The following is a 16,772-nucleotide window of genomic DNA, read 5'->3' as shown; positions in this document are numbered from 1 at the left end:
TGGCTATAGGACTAAATGGAAAGAATGCAAATAGAAAACAATGCAAATAGAAGACACAACAAGCTTTAGCAAAGCCCAGGAAATCATACTGGAGTAAATGACTTTTGGTTCATTTTGTCTGGGGTTTTTTAATGCTTTTACAGGGTTTTTCTGAGCTCACTGAGCAACATTCTTTTATCAGCAATTTTCTACTACCACACCCAGGGTAGAAACCACAGAGCTGGTGTAGAGTGCACAATCTGAATCTACTGGGTATCCAATAGCTGTATACTGGACACTTTGATACTAACCTGTATTTGTTGGTCTTAGCCTTGAAACTATCTTATTCTGGCCTGAATTTTCCCACCCTGATGAATGAATTTATCTTCCCAAGGAAATAAAGCTCCGAGATAGATACTGGCAATTGACCAAAAATTGCAAAACCCACCCTCCTCTGTTATGCACCAGCCTGGTTCTGATACTGTCAGCAAATCAGAACTGTTAAGTTCTCAGGTTTTAGGAAAAAAAGAAAAAAGAGTTCATTTAAAATCACAGTTACCTTTTTAATTAAGAGATTTCTAACTCTGAATTAACAATAATAACACAAATGGTAGTGATCTATTACCCTGAAACCCTGATTAAGCAAACAGTAATTCTGTAATAATATATAAAGCAGAGAGATTGCTGGTGGGAAAATCCTGAACTGTCTTAAGACAGAGCACACAAACAAACCAGCACAAAAAAATTCAAAGCTAATGATTAAACTTTACTTTCTTATATTCTTTGGAAATAAAAACCACCTGGTGCAAAGCTTGACTGTTTACTTCAGTCTTTTACTGCATGATGGGAATAACAGCCCCAATCACACTGCTACTGTACTGAACAAAAATACACCCAAGAAGGCATTGCCTGCTAAGGGAACAACACAATATTTTTACAGACTGGACATAGATTGAGTGAGCAGGAACTTTCACTTCTAATTGCATTTTTTCCTGCTGTCTTTCTGTATGACCTTAAGCAAACCATGATCAGCAGATCATTTCTGCACATGCAGTGAGTGGTGAGTGAATCCCGAGCTCAGGGACACGCTGGCAGCCTCCCCCAGCCCGATCTCCCTGGCAGTGAACACAGGCAGGACCAAGTCATTAACTGCTCCTTAGTCAGCCCTGCTGAGACCCAGGCAAGCCCTGGATGGATTCACTGCAGATGGATGTTTGATGGGCCATTATCCAGCAGCTCTCTGTCACTGTCTCTTGGACAGATGAGTGGAATCAATCATTTGGGCAGCACTGAAAAACAGCATATGTGTTCTCACTGCTCCTGCGCCGCTGACGCCATCAGGCACCAGTTCAGGGAGCTGAAGCAGCCCAAAGCTGGAAGTTCCATGCAGAAGGATTTAGTGCCTCAGCCCTCCCAGCAAGGCCAGGGCAGCCGGTGGGTGGGGAGGAGGGCAGGCAGCAGAGGAGAGGGGAAGCAGGAACTGACTCCTGGTGACAGACCTTTATCATATCAGGAGGATTCAGCTGCAGCATCACACCCCCAGCCAAGGTGGGGCAGAGATGTTCTGGGTGTGGTGACCTGTTTAAAGCACTGAACTCTCACAGACTGTGGATCAATACCTTGAATTTAAAAAGGCTGCTGTTTTCACTCAGTCTGTGCAAGGGAACTGGAGGCACAGTTGGCCAAGGGGCTGGCAGTCCCTCTTGAAGCGGGGCATGGTGAGAAACAGCTCAGGACTAATATCTTACACTATCTCCAACGCTTCTGCAGAGACCATAACCTCAGTTTCACAATCTGTTCTAGGGACAGCATTTAGTTGTTTTTTCCCAAGAGGCTCTGTCTGTGCATGCCACGCCTGAACAAACAGTTGGCTACACGAATTATTAAGAAGTCACTTCATATCCACATTTTACAGCTGAAAATACATCTCAACATGCAATGCAAGATGGATCAACACAACTTGGTTGAGCTATTGGCTGTTGTCAGAAAATCTGGAACCACTTAGGTGAACTGAACCTCAGCAATCAGTTAAACATCCTGTGCTGGGTGTTCTGGTGCAGCAGGAAAGGCACTGAAAAGCCCACAATAAGAAGGCAGCTGGGAGAGAGCCCTGCTGATGCATGTCCCAGACCAAGCTGAAACAGTAAGCTCTGCAATGGAATAAATGTCACTGATTCAGCTGATGTAAATGTGGCCCACAGTAAAAATGAATCCAAAGTAAGTCTTCCTGTATGTTGTGTTTCTTTTGTTACTTCCCTGTACATTTCCATTTCTAATAGAGAAAAATGGCCAAATTACCTGCTGATGTACAGTGGGGTAACTCCACTAAAGTACATGAAAAAGCAAATCATCTATGCTAGCAGAGAACTCAGTTACCAACAACCCAGTGGCACAGAGGGATGTAACTAATTCCAAATCAACAGCCCATCTTGGAAGGTAAATCATTTTGGTTATCACTTAACAGAGTGGGATCAATGCAGACATCTCCAAAACAGTTCACTCTGTGCAGTAAAAAAACAAATATATAACTAGAAGATTTATTTCTGAAAATGCTGTCAATCCATACTGCAGTTTAAGCTACCATTTATTATACAGCTTAACCAATTGATAACTGACCAACAAATTATTTTGTATCTTGCCACTCCTCCTCCTCCAAAATAGAAAAAAATACCTTGAACTATAAAATAAAAACTACTTCTGTGGTCAAATTAATAACAAAAAATAAAGTGTGGAACAAAAGGAGAAGGACACAGCACCTGTTGGAAACTCTCTCGCAAATGGCTTTGATCTTCAGGATGGCAGAATTCTAAAATATCTTTCCCCAGAAGATCCTAGAATAAAACATAAAGCTATGTAAAAAACCCAAACCACAATACAAATCCATGTGCAGACCTGCAAGTAATTCTTGCAAACACAAGATCTATAACACTTAATGGGACTAGTTAATCAGGGAGGAACCACACAAACAAGGTTTGTAGGCATCATGCCCCATGTTTTTACAAAAAAGTTTAAGTGATTTTTCTAATACCTGTGAAAATGTGTCTTGTAAAGACTAACATCTGCTACTACAGCTCATTTTATAGCACTACTTTTTGTAAAAACACTTATTACAAAGCAATTTAAAATAAAAAAATACAAGTAAGAAAGTGAATAAGGAACTACTTCTGCCTCTAAATTGCAACTGTTGGGAGTTATCTGAGAGAGAGCTGTGGTTCATTTACTATTCTACTCAGTTCTGTACTAGCCTCCTGCTCAGAGGAGCAGATGTAAGCCTAAAGGAAAATAGATGCTGTAAATTATGTTTGCTTACTGTTCAAGAGATTGGCAGAATCAAAGGTCTACAGGACTAAAACTCTCTCCAAGCACTGTTAACTTTCTATCACAGAAATGTCTTCACTGGAAAGCTGTGCAAGGTTCAGAGCACTCTGCTGTTAGAATTTTAATCAGATCTAAAGGTATAAAAAGATACCCCACACAGGGGCGTGGACAGCAAAGAAAAACAAACAGCATTTAGTACACGATGTAGGAATTGTCAGCTACAAATACTTCATGTTTGCAAATGGGATTTTCTGCATTAGCTCAGCCCATTCTCCACATTCCCAGTGGGCACAGACCTGGGGCTGGTAGCCAATGACGCTGATGCACCTTGGGTCCACGAAGGTGATGACCCCATCGGAGTTGTGCCTGGACAGGAACTCCGTGGGGACCGACATGCCGTTCATGTCCATGCACACGGGAGAGCTGGTCACCTAGGGCCAAGCAAGTGCACACAACTGTCACCTGAAGCCAAAGCTGAGCCCACAGCTAAAGGACAGTCTGCCAGGAGACTGCTAACAACTGGAGGAAGTAAAATAAAACAGCACAGATAAATGACAGAACAGCCTTTAGTCCAGTTTGCAGGGCAAACATCTCACCCCACGGCATCTATCGAGGCTTAACACAGCACTGCAGAGAAACAAACACACCAGAAGATCCCAAGAAAGGGGGATATAGTGAGGATATAAGTCCAGCTTGATTCATCTCACTTTGCAGCACATCAGGCATCGTGGTTCCTATCTGTCAACCAAGAATTAATGACTTGCAGTCCACTTTAGGACAGGAAACCAACCCATTATGTGTAGACCTAACCAACAGGACTGCTCAGACTAAACACTCATGTTTCAGGTGACATGAGCCTCACCTGAAACACCTATAGAACCTGAACCAAGTCCTCTAGAGGCTGAGGTAGGGGATATTAGACCAGCAAGTGGCTGCTCATAATGAAAAACAGTTCTCAAAATATTTCTCAAATCTCACCAGAGAGAACTATGTGTTTTCAGCTCTCTGCCTGAAATCTGTGCTATCAGGCCACTTCATATCCATTCTTTCCCACTGGAGGTACAAAGGAGACCACTGATTTTCTTACAACTTCCAGAGCTATCTCTGCTAACAATGCAAAATGAACAAAATGTCATTTTTTTGCTAACTTGGAGCTGATTAGCCAGTTAACTGTATGCAAGATTTCAATTTGCTGTTACAGAACAGGAGTTTTTAATTTGTACAACCTGACTCCATTCTGATTTAACCCACCATAGAGCTTCCTCCTGCCCTCACTCACATACCACAATGGCTCCTCTAAAGGAGCAGATATTTTGACATTACTTGGAAATCATCTTTCTTTGGAAGCTGTAACACATGAACCCCCTTAACTTCTTTCTTTCTATTATTGGAATATATTACTACTGATTATGAAAATATGACTAACCTAAAACCCATCCTGCAGTACTTCTGCAGCTCTGCCATGGCCCTGGAGAGCCCCTCTGCAGACCTGCTAACACTTGCAGGCTGTTCACCTCAGGTAAGATGGTTTGGCACCTGTGAAAGGGCCATTCCACCTTGTCAGGAGGAGTGATCCCCTCCTAGCAGATGGCAGCGAGTGCAGGGGATCATGCAAGAGGCTCAAACATGTTCACCCATGGCACAATTCCCAGACCAGGAAGATAAAAACCATCCTCCCTGCTGTGGTGAAGGAGATTCACCATGCCTGCTTTAGCTCAGAGCTCTGCTCAGCAATGCACAAAGGAGGAAATGCACTACAACAATTGTAACCGTCTGCACAAAAAGGAAGGAAAATTTTATTCTCCCAGTTCCTTCAGCTCACATCTCATCTGAATGCATAACACAACACACACTGAGAATAAAGCTATGATTTCTGAAGTGCCTCTTGACTACTTTATCTTTACCATTTTCAGAATAACTCCTGCAATCACAGTTTTTCAAGTAGTTGATTAGTCAGAGAGTGAATGACAGGAAAGATGGCAGGGAATGCATCACTGGCTTTGGGGGTCACTTTAACCCAGCACCTGCACTGCCACGTTTCTCACTACCTCCAACACAGGCTAAAGAATGGCAGCTCTGTGCACACTCATCTTCAGGAGCTTCTCTGCTGTTGTTACTGGATTAAGTACACATATGCACCAAAATCACAGTTTCATTTGGCTCTGCTGACAAGTTCTAGACAAGTCACTGACTGCACAGACACCAAGGCACTTTATAAACTGAAGGCATGTTAAAAGTTACAGTCTAGTAGCAAAACAGTGTGCAAATCTTTTACAACCACACAGAACAATGATCATGCTTTCAGAAATAGCTTGCATATGGAAAAACTGGCATTACCTGAAGCCTTCCTATTGCCACGAGGCAGTATTTACTACCTTGTCCCACATCAGCATCTTCTTCTGGTATAGTCATTCCTGGAGTAAATGATAACAAATACTGTTATAATCAGAAAACTGGGATAAACAGAGGTGCTGTTGTTCTGGCTCTGTACTTTTCTAGATTTTCTAAATGTTACAAAATAACTTCCTTTTCTTCTCTAAGATTCAGTCATTATTTCTGGGTTCAGATCAGATGATCCTTCTCATTTGTACTCAATCCTACATACTTCACAGGTATACACAGTACCCACAGCAGCAATTTTGGCTGCTGAAGACAAAGCAGATACTAAAATTCCATTACACACCAAGATAGACAGCAACATTTCCATGACTGCTGCTCCACCAGCATGTTATGGAACCATGGGGTCACTTAATATGGTCAGTGAATGCACATTGTGTTCAGTTTGTCAATAATATTTTATAATGAGCCTTAAAAACAAGGCACAGCATAAATTAATCACTAAATCTGTGCTCATATTTAACAGCTGGTTTTACTTTTTTCTGTAATGGACTAAACCTGTGTCATTACGTTGAAAGGCTGAAAAAAATGCGGATGCTTTGCTAACAGTGCTCGTTCCAGTTGTGTAACAGGAGTAACTACTATAAACACAGGAATAGTTTCAAAACATACATGTGTACTATTTTCCATCTCAGTGTTTCACAAATAGGAACATTCAGATTAGCACTCTTTACTTGCTTGTTGGCTAAGCCTTGAGTTAAGGCTATTTCCCAACCCCAGCACTGAGACACCAAGCTCGTATAAAACACTGGAAAATACGTCTTCCAGGAGTGACACCACTGACCTATTTTAAGTGATCTGTAAACTCTTTCACAAGGACTTTTAAGGAATTCAATCATAACAGGCAGTGAATCACTTAAGAGGTACTTAAAAGCATTAAGGAAATTAATCGCAAAGCAGCTACCATTTCTGAAACAACAGCCACTTTATTTTTTACATGTATAATCCCCAATGTAAGTCAATCTTTGGACAGTTCAGAGGATGACAGTACATCACTTTCTTAAATGACACCTCTGAAAAACAACTAAAAATGCTGTTGAATGAACTGAAGTCAACTTTAAGGATGCTATTTTGTATCAAAATAGTTGAATCTTTTCTGAAAAGCAGCTTCCAAACAGCTCTTTACAGCTATATTTTGGTCCTCACTGAACAATACAATAAAATGAAATACACCACGTATGAAAGAACTTCCCCCCCATATTTTTGTATGATGTATTGAAACTTGTTCTGCAATAATTTTACAATATGGGGTGTACAACATTGATACCCTATTGATAACTAGAACTTTATCAATAGGTCTGAAGAGCTTTACAAAGGAGGAGCATTATTGTCTCATCTAACAAGTGCTGTTTTAAGGATGTAACTCCAAGCATTCTAGTTGGATAACCTTAACCAAAAGATCCCTTTTAAATGGAGTTTTTTATTGGAGAAGGGCACATTTAAAGTATATTCCTTTGACTTCAAAAGCTTTTCCAATCATTGCCTTAGTGGCACAGAGTATTGTAAAGGACAGCAAAGATATAGCTGGACAGCTTCCACTTTGCATAATCTTTTTCTCTGTAGCTTTTAATGCTTTCCTTTTTAGGAACTTGGTCCATGCTTGCTACTGCTCAAATAAAGTAAAAGTAACATAAACAACCTCCAAAATTAAACCTAGCTAAGAAACATTTCTGATGTCACTCTGTTGACAAAAGGAGGCTGTTCTAATTTTCATCCTTTTTTTTTTTTCCCCTTTTACCCAAGATGGATTACATTTGGTCTGTATAGCACAATGGAAAATGTCTTAGTTGGGTTATGCCACAAGATACTCTAGGAATAAAAACCAATCTGCTTGGAAGTAATCAATACATGACCCAGTGGATTGTTAACTCCTTCCCAAAGTGCCTAGAGAAAAAATATGACAAAAAGATTGTCTGCTTCTCTGCAGTGTAGATGCTATTACTGGCAGCATTCCATAGAGAGAAATTATTTTCTTTATTCTTCAGCTGCTATTTCCAAAGATCCAACTCTGGGTGTCTTTATAGGGGAGGGTGCATTTGTAGATGAGATTTACTTTTGCTTTAGCACATTTCCTATTGAATGCACTCCAGTATGGACAGGTAAATAAAGATGTGCACTGCACATTCTCCCAGTTTGTCCAGTTCTATCTCTAAAAAAAGTTGCAAGAGCTTCGAGGTAAGTAGCCACGAAACTCATCTTTAGGGGGCATCAACAAAACAAACATACTTCAGTCATTCACATTCTTTATGTGTAACCCTGGTAGAGGGTTTATTTCTCAACATCAAATATACACCTCTCTCAAATAATAAATACAGTTTTATGCTGGCCTGAGTTCATATCAACAATTGGCACAGCTAAGCTGCAACTGAGCATCACAAATAGAATGCTGTGCCGTCAGAGGTTATATTTAATTTCCAAGTGTCCTTTATACCAGCAAACAGTTTCCCACAGGGCAACAGCATGTGTTGGTGTGGACATAAGGAACTTCTTAGTTTTCCCAATGAGCTTCCAGTTGGCTCTAACAACAGAAAAGCTTCATTTTCTGCTTTCTTTCTCTATCCTGCTGCCTAACATTTTCTGCAAGGCACACAACAACATTAGTGGATTTATGGTTTTATTTCACTACACTAAAAAAGAAATTATTTGTAAGTCTTTAGAAAGATGGAATTTAAGTGTCCAGTGGTCACTAGCAATCCCCTGATAATGCCTGTCTCCATTAGAACCATTTCTGATAGGTACTTGCCAGGAAAGGAACTACACTGTGTGACTATCTCTCATCTCATCCAAAACGAGGGAATAAGGCTTTCACAAACAAGGCTGTGGATAGCATAATATGGATAAAAATCTCGTGAAAAATCCCAATAAAAACTAAATTAACCATTCCTTAAAAAAAATAAATAAAGCCTTTAAAATGACAGCACTGCAAGGAATATTCAAGCAACTATTTTGTTTTGTATTGGAAGAGGGAGTACTTTGCACAAACGTCCTGATTCTGGCCAAAACTTTAAAATAACCTAACAGCTTTGGCATGCTGTGGTTAAGACGTTACCGTAAGTCTGACTTGGAAGACTAAAATGTTTCTTTTTTAACTAAAGAGAAAAAAAAAATCAACATTATCTGAATTTGACATTATTCTCTGACTTTTTATTTGAAGACTTCAAAACATGTATCTGTCTTTTCTTCACAATGCGCTTTTCTGCTGATCCTGGCTTTGATTTACAGAAAACTACCAACATCCTGACAGACTTTATCTTCTCTCTCCACCAAATCTTATGGCATGAAAAAAAAGCAAAACAAACCTATTAGGAAAATATCACATGGACCACAGAAGACTCATTTCCTTCCAGGAATGAGATATTCAGAGGGGAAAAAAAATAGAAGAAAAGCAAATCTTGCTTAAGTTAAAAACGGGGAAAAAACCCAGGAGAAGGTCAGCACTTCTCAGCTTTATGACTGGCTCTGAACTTGAAGCACTGTCTAGGCTGAGGATCACAAGTTCCATCTGTGCTGCTTCGCTGGGAAGAGAGGGACAAAGGCTGGAATTGCTGCTCAGCCAGTTTCAAACAAGGGGTCCTTTCACCTCATTCAAAATAACCCAACACCACACTCTCATTATTTAACCAAACATACAACGTGACTGGCTGGAACATCCATCTGAAATATCTGACTCCTTCTTCCTTTGACTTCCACACCAAGTTTACATTTACACCCTGATTACCTGAGGCCAGCAAATAACCCACGGGGATAGAAGTGTGTAGGTATCATATGCCTGGTTTTGCACTTAATTTTACCTGTCTTTTTAGGGACAATGGCCATTTACACACAACCTGAACGGAGGGTGAAGCATGTTTCCTCTGTTTTCCCTTTCTCAGTGAAGAAGGGGCTGAAGACAGACTGCCAGCACATGAGCCTTGCTGCTCCACACAGGTGAGAAAAACCACAAAGCCAGGCTGGATGTGCCAAAGTGTTTTCATGCTGAACACAGACCTGAACAACAAACCCAGTCCTTAAAATATGCCACCAGCTGTCTGTAGCTTATGCATTTTCACCTGTTTGAAGTACTCAGACTACTTGATTTGCACAGACTCCTCCCTGCAGCAGCACTGTCAAATAGTCTATCATACCAATAATGATCACAAAGTAATTCTTCTCTTGATGATTCTCTATCAACACTGATTGTTTTATTCAGTGTGGGACTGAAAAACTGAACTCTGGCCACAGACAATGCAATTCAACCCAGAAAGAGAAAATGCCAAGTGCTAAACAAATGAGACCAAGTACAGATTAAGGGCATTTGATAATATTGGTTCTTTTGCTTACGAAAGTACACTTTGTATTGTATATTAGCTATATATTGCACATGCTGAAAGAAAAGGATCTGGAGTTTATACCAGTGTCCCTTTGCCAACTGAAGAATAAATGAAAATTATCTTTTTGATCACTGAATTTTTAAACAGCTGTGATTTAGCACAAGCCCATTTATTCCCAAGAATCCAGAGACCATGCAGGGCTTGCTGATTTGAACAAAGTAATTTTATTACAGGGTAGAGAAGCCTTGGCAAATTCCATTAATGATGTAGTTATCTCATTTGCTTTGCAGATTATGGTTGGATTACCACTGGAAATGAGAACAAATGCAGTGATGTTGTCACTAATTTACTCAAACATATAGGGGAACAATTCAGCCCATGGATATTCCCATTCAACTCTGAAAGTCAATGGGTACATGACAATCACCAACACAAAGTGGAGAAGACTGGGAGGGCAAGTAAGCACTCACGAGAAAGGCCCCGATTCAGTTCTGTGTGCCCTGAAAAAGGCACTCAGACATGACTAACAGGAGTAACAATCTGGATGGTAACATAAAAGACCAATGGAATTCCACATAAGGCTGTCAAAATCAAAAACATCCCTTAGGATTGTGCTATAGTTTGGAGGCATTAACACTGTGGAGGAGCACTGGGATATCATAAGGGAGCACCATGTGATTTTGAGGAGTGGAGTAATAGAAATGGGATGATATTCAACATTACTAAATGCACAAGCATGCACTTGGGGAACAGTAACAGTCATAAGCTAAAGCAACAGAAATAGGATGGAACTTGATATTACTAATTGAAACATCACACAATTCAAAGCAAGATTTGCAGCTGACAAATGAGAAAAAGGCAACCTGGAAGACATACAAATTTATATTAGATTTCTCAGGATGCCTGCAGGACACACCACACAAATAAGAAGGATGCTGTATCCTACACTGCCAGGCAAGACAAGAAATACTGTTTGTGTTATCCATCACTACAATCTCATCTGAAATAAGAATGTGTCGTGTCAATGACCTACATGTTGAGAAGTGAAGTGAAAACAGGAACAATTGCAGAGAAAAGTCACAAGGGTAAAGAGAATGCATTCTGAGAACGAAAAGCAGAAGTAGGCTGGATTGTCTTTGTGAAGTCCAGGCTGACAGGATATAACTTCCTTCTGGAAACACACCAGAACACTAGAGAGACATACAGGTACAAGGCAGAAAAACTCCCATTTGACCTTCAGTGAAGTAAAAACTTCCCATAAAGTAATGAGGACTGAAAATTAAAGAGGTTTCTAGGCATGGGAAAGCAGCAAGGTTTTGGAAGAGCTGAGATGGGGAAAAGACCTCACTAATGCCAACTGGGATTTGCAGTGATTGATACCTGGCCACTGGGTACAAAGACCCAGAAGATCCTTTTAATCCAATGCTGCTGTATTGCAGAACCGGTGGCTGAAGGGCACACACTGCCAACATCAGGAGCTAGTGCTGATCTGAGTTCATGCACCTGTAGCTCTGCATTAGCAACATACACCCCTGAGAAGTCAGATCTCTTTAAACATCCCATAACATGCAGCAAGATTCTCATTCAAGCTAAACAAAGTATTATTTGACCTACACCTTCTTGAGAAGGCATCCCGTATATCAAGGCCAAATTCAATCACATATAAATTACTAACAGAAAAGCAAATATTTTTGTAGAAGAAAACAAAACAGAAAAAAACCATCTATTTTCAGAGCACTTTACAGATACTGTGGTCTTAAACTTTTGAGACAGAAGCAAAATTGAAACATCTTGACTCCTATTAAATCCTATTAGCAACAAGAGGGGCAGTTTCCCTCTGCTTCCGAAACCGCATTTCAGCAGAAAACCAACAAGAAATTCACATCTGCATGTGTGTCTGCACACCACTGCACACATTTGGTACAAACCACCTCTTAGGACTCATAATCCCTGGACCAATGTGATTTATGGCCATGGTGTACAACCACAAAAGGGCAGGACAGCTCCTGGTTTGATTCGTGCCAGCAGGCACTGTCACATTGCAAACAACATCTTCAATTCCTGCAAATGCCAAGGTCAAGTAACCCCGCTCATAATGAGGTCTGGATGAGCTCCACTGTCTCCTCTTGGAATTTTTCAAAGGTAAATACTCCCATATGTAATACTGAGTTCCAGCAGGTAAATGTTTTTCTCCGTAGATCAAAGCCGTATGCCAAGACTTGATTCCCAGAAAAACAGCCTCAAAACAGAATTGATCACAAATACTGAACGTTCTCACGTAACACCATTACTGAGACATCCACATGTCTAAACTGAAATTACACATTTTCTACATAGGCACTCACAGTTCAGTACTTAAGTATAAAAGCATTAATTGGTGTTTTCTAGAGATACACAATCCCTTGCGTCCACCTTCTTAAAATGAGACCATTTTTATGCTGGTTTATCAACATGAGTTGAAATCTTTTGGTCCCAGTTTCTGGACTCCTGCATTACTTGCATATTCCTACAGGTCCTCTGTGACAATGGAATTGAGAAGGGTGTCATGGAAAACAGGGATGCTGTGAGTGAGTAACAACAGCTGATTTATTCTGATCTAAAGCTTCTCAAGGTGAGCTTTAATCAGTTACCCCACTAAAATTCTCCCTGATTTTCTAGGTGCAAGGAAACCAGAGCCAGGTTTTCAGCTGTCCCAAGGACAGATTGGTGCACACCACCCTCCACAAGGGATACAAACCTGCTGGTGGCCAAGCCTTGATATAGCCAGTGCAATGGACAACTGCATATTGTGCTTCACCTTCTTTCACCGGGCCCAGGCCATTTCTGAATGAACAAGGAACACAAAAACATTACATTGATCGACATGCAGAATAGATTTATGCCTTCAGACTATGACTACTAATGATTTATCAGTATTTGTACACTATGCTGGAAACAGGCAAGAATCAACACAGGGTTCTGTACACTGCCAGCTCTGTTATGTTTCTATTCAAGCTGTACCTGTTTTCTGTAATATTTCTCTAAAAAAGATGATGAAGATTGATTCAGAGATGGAGCTGGTATAAGATAAAGAATCTGAGTGACACATGCAAAGAGATTTTGTTTGCAAAGGATCCAGTGTATGCAGGACCAGGTGGGGCATTAACCCAGTGGCAAATGAGAGGGCTTAGGGCAAGTACAGCAATAGTACCTGTATCTTTTTCTCATGGTGGTTATTCTGTTCAGAGGTAAATGATCCAGAGGAGCATTTCCACACCTAAAAGTAAATTAATATTTTGAAGGGCTCAAAAATGAATATAAATACACGATGAAAATGCATTTTGAGACATTTATTACCATCTGTAAGTACCTAATAATGGATATTTATTTTTGGAAAAAAAATGCATATTTGTGTTTACTTAGAACATGCTGCTTCCATAGGCTGAGCTTTTTAGGTGTGCTATAAAAATGTTCTTTATTTTAGAAAAATAAAAGAGTCTAGAAGAAGATTCCCTTCCACATTCCCCCAGCATAAAGACTATTTGAAATTGATATCCCAAGGGTGGCTAAAGAAAAGACACACTTCAAAATTCCATAAAGCAGGAGTGAAAACTAGAGAAAAATATATGTCAGGCCCACAAATACCCACACAAACCAATCTCTGCTCCTATAGCTTTCCTGGACAGAAAAATTCCACTGCCATATATCAGCTACAATGTCTGTAGACATTAAGATAATGTTTGCATGTTCAAACTATTTACACTGTCAAATAACTTTGTTTAACACTTGTTCATGTGATATTTACACTTGTATTTTGTGATATTTATAAGTATGCCTAACTGTAAAATTTCAACAATCCATCTGAACCTGAGTAAATAGTTTGAAGGGTAAAAGCAGTTCATTTTTAATGGAAAAATAGTAACAACAATGAAAGAAGCAACCACAAGGAAAGTTCACATTATCTGAGGCTCATCCTTCCCAGAAGGTTTTCTTTTTATTCCTTTATTTTTTTTTTCTTATCAGTCACTGCCAAGGAGAAGAAATGAATAACTAAAATAAGATTTAGAAATACAAAAACAGTGGGGTTACTGGAATGTGTAAAATCACTCTCATGCACTGGAGTTTACAGAATCAGGGTGCTAGGAAATAACTGCAATCTGAACTGTTTTGAAAGCTGGGAAACAACCACAAGCAGGACACTAGGCCTGGTTTTCTTTGCACAAACAAGTCCTCCTAACATGATGTGCATCTTGAGAGGAAGAAGAAGCAGTTCTCTCAGTGCTGCTCTGCTGGGCTCTATTTCTTCCAAGGTAAGTTAAGAGGTGAAAAGGTTCTATAGCTCTGAAGTCTGATCTTGCAGGTATGAAGTCTATAAGCACCTTCCAAAGGCACCCAAGAGCCACACATTCAGCACCCCCACAGAACTGGAAAAAATCCACCACATTACCAAAGTACAGGTATCTCTAATATGTCAAAAACTGTGCTTTGTGTGTTTCATTCTGCAATGAATTTTGCAGTGCTGTCATCAGCATTTGTAGTGGACAGAGCCTATAGATGCAAATATGTACATTCCCCTCCTAACAAAAGACAAAAATTTATTGCAATAGCAACAGGCCTTTTAGCCTGTTAGCACTAAAACAAGAGAAGTGCTCACAAGCCCCTAAAAAAAGCACTGGGCAGACAAATCTCTGAAGAAGCCCAAACAACACAGGAGAAGCTGGAAAACTGCAAATCAAAAACTCTCTAACAATTACTCATTTATCTAGCATCAGCCAGCTGACATCTGGTTAATTCATACCAGGCTTAGGTTAATTCCTACGTAGCTGGCAGGTTTGCAACTGAATTCTTGTTTATTTTCAAGATTCTTTTAATATTCTTGGTTCACTGAAACAATATACAGAGCTGGGTGTTCATTAGAGTTGAGAAAACTTTGTTCCCGAAGTATCGATTTGAGCAACTTTACTAGAAAAGACAGTGGCTAAAATTCCATTTAAATTCCATTCCATTCACAGAAGTGAAGCTATAATGAAGCTCTCTGGAAAAAGGAACCTACACCCCCACACTGATAAGAATATCTACAACAGAAATGAGATGCTGGTTTGTCATTAACTGTTAAGGAAGACTGGTTTCAGTTTTCAGTAGAGCAAGGATTCTAGAAATACTTTGTGTGAATGTGTCATTACCGCTTTAGTTTGTAATCAATGTTGAATTAGTGCAACAAAATGTCTGAAGTCTAAGCTGAGACAGGACTGGAACTGTTATGGGAATAGAGGGTAAATGCATACCTCATCCTGCAAATGAAAGAGCGCCTGGATCCCATGCACATTCTCATTGAGGACTGCTGGCCTTCTTTCTTTACTGTCCCCGTCTTCAAGTCCAGGATTCGTCCTAGAAATGCCAGGGAGAGCAACTGGTGTTCAGTACATACATTTAATTCCATTTACTAGAAACTAAATAACAAGAAATTCATGAGCTGAATGCCACTAGCCCAGTTAGGGGGAAAAAATACCAAGAAAAAAAATCTTGATCCTGGTCTCACAGGGGAGGATCAGTTATGTGCTGGTTTAACTGATTTCAGCAAAGCTGACTGAGTCACAGAAGTGATGGCTCTTTTCTTGGCTGGCCCAAGACCAACTTCCAGGGCAGAGTCAAATGCCTGGAGGCAAACAAGGCAATGACAGCAGGCACAGCTTTTGACTTGTTCGGCTTGCTCCACTCTTTACCAGAACTGTGGATAAAGCAACATTTATCAGTCCCCTGACAGCTGCTCCTCTTTCCCTGAGCTTGTGCCTATCCAGAGCACTCTCACCACAGTCAGAACTGTCAGGATGGTGAGATGCACAAAGACCAAACTTTTCTCCTTGAAGATGGGACACAGGATTTGTCACAACAGCCCTTGTGCTGGGGTTCTTTTAAAGTTGCTAAGATACTGCCACATCAAGTGAGATGATCTGATTCACCACACAGCAACACAAGCCTGTGCAAGGTCCAGGGCCAGACCCTGCTCCCTACAACCCAGAATCACACACCACAGGCACAGCTTGGAAAAGGAATGGCAGCCACCAAGTCAGCTCAAGAGAGGACAGGACAGAGGGAATGGAATGCATGCAAAGGGAGGAAGTGAGTGACATTAATTCTTTCATTTAAAACAGAAGACTCGTTACTACACACAGGTTCAGATCAGGGATTTCAGGACACTGGGTGTCACTCAGAATCCTTCTGCTTATCACCAAAGAACTCACAGAATGGATTTTTACATCTACAGCTCAAGTGCTGACTACAAAACCTAGCACAGACTAGAAATGAATCACTGGATCAGGTCCACAATGCTCAAGGGCTGGATGCAGCCACAAAAGTGACAGTGGGCCAGAGAAATGCAGTGGAACAGCTGCCAGGCAATTAAATGACAGCCACCAGTGCTCACAACACATGGCCATGAGCAAACCCAAATGTTTAAGGTGGGTATCTTTCAGTAAGTGAAACTATACAAGCCTAAGTCTTCACTGTGGTATAAGTAGCCAGGTTTACAGCAATCTAAGGCACCTATTCTGTATGTACTGAATTGAAAAAAACATGCAGAATTCAAAGTCTGCCTCACCAGACTGACCTAAAAGTCTCTGTCCAAAAATTAAGTTCTGAAATAAACCTACTGCCAAACACTAAGTTCAGAATTACTCTAAATATTTACTTCCATCCATGAATGGGAACGGAATCATTACAAAATAGCTTTAAGATAAAAAACTTAGCAGCATTTTAGTTTTAAGGTATACTCCAGAGAACTCCTTCTGG

General features: G+C 40.4%; 1 protein-coding gene across 6 annotated transcripts in view; it reads right to left on the bottom strand.

Moving 5' to 3' along the window:
- Window positions 1-16,772, bottom strand: part of ARNT2 (aryl hydrocarbon receptor nuclear translocator 2) — a 97,477-nt gene that overhangs the window by 26,413 nt on the left and 54,292 nt on the right. For 5 of the 6 annotated variants that reach the window (XM_058847017.1, XM_058847014.1, XM_058847015.1 and 2 more), the window contains 6 exons: window positions 15,269-15,371; window positions 13,195-13,260; window positions 12,742-12,827; window positions 5,635-5,711; window positions 3,594-3,728; window positions 2,736-2,810 (listed from right to left, as the gene is read on the bottom strand). In XM_058847017.1, the coding sequence (XP_058703000.1) occupies window positions 2,736-2,810; window positions 3,594-3,728; window positions 5,635-5,711; window positions 12,742-12,827; window positions 13,195-13,260; window positions 15,269-15,371 (542 nt within the window). The remainder of the gene's footprint in view (window positions 1-2,735; window positions 2,811-3,593; window positions 3,729-5,634; window positions 5,712-12,741; window positions 12,828-13,194; window positions 13,261-15,268; window positions 15,372-16,772) is intronic. The other variant, XM_058847019.1, reaches the window with a different exon arrangement.

The sequence above is a fragment of the Poecile atricapillus genome, chromosome 11 (assembly GCF_030490865.1).
Source record: "Poecile atricapillus isolate bPoeAtr1 chromosome 11, bPoeAtr1.hap1, whole genome shotgun sequence".
Classification (NCBI taxonomy): Eukaryota; Metazoa; Chordata; class Aves; order Passeriformes; family Paridae; genus Poecile; species Poecile atricapillus.
The sequence above is the reverse complement of the archived record's forward strand: the minus strand, read 5'-3'. Positions and strand labels throughout refer to the sequence as shown.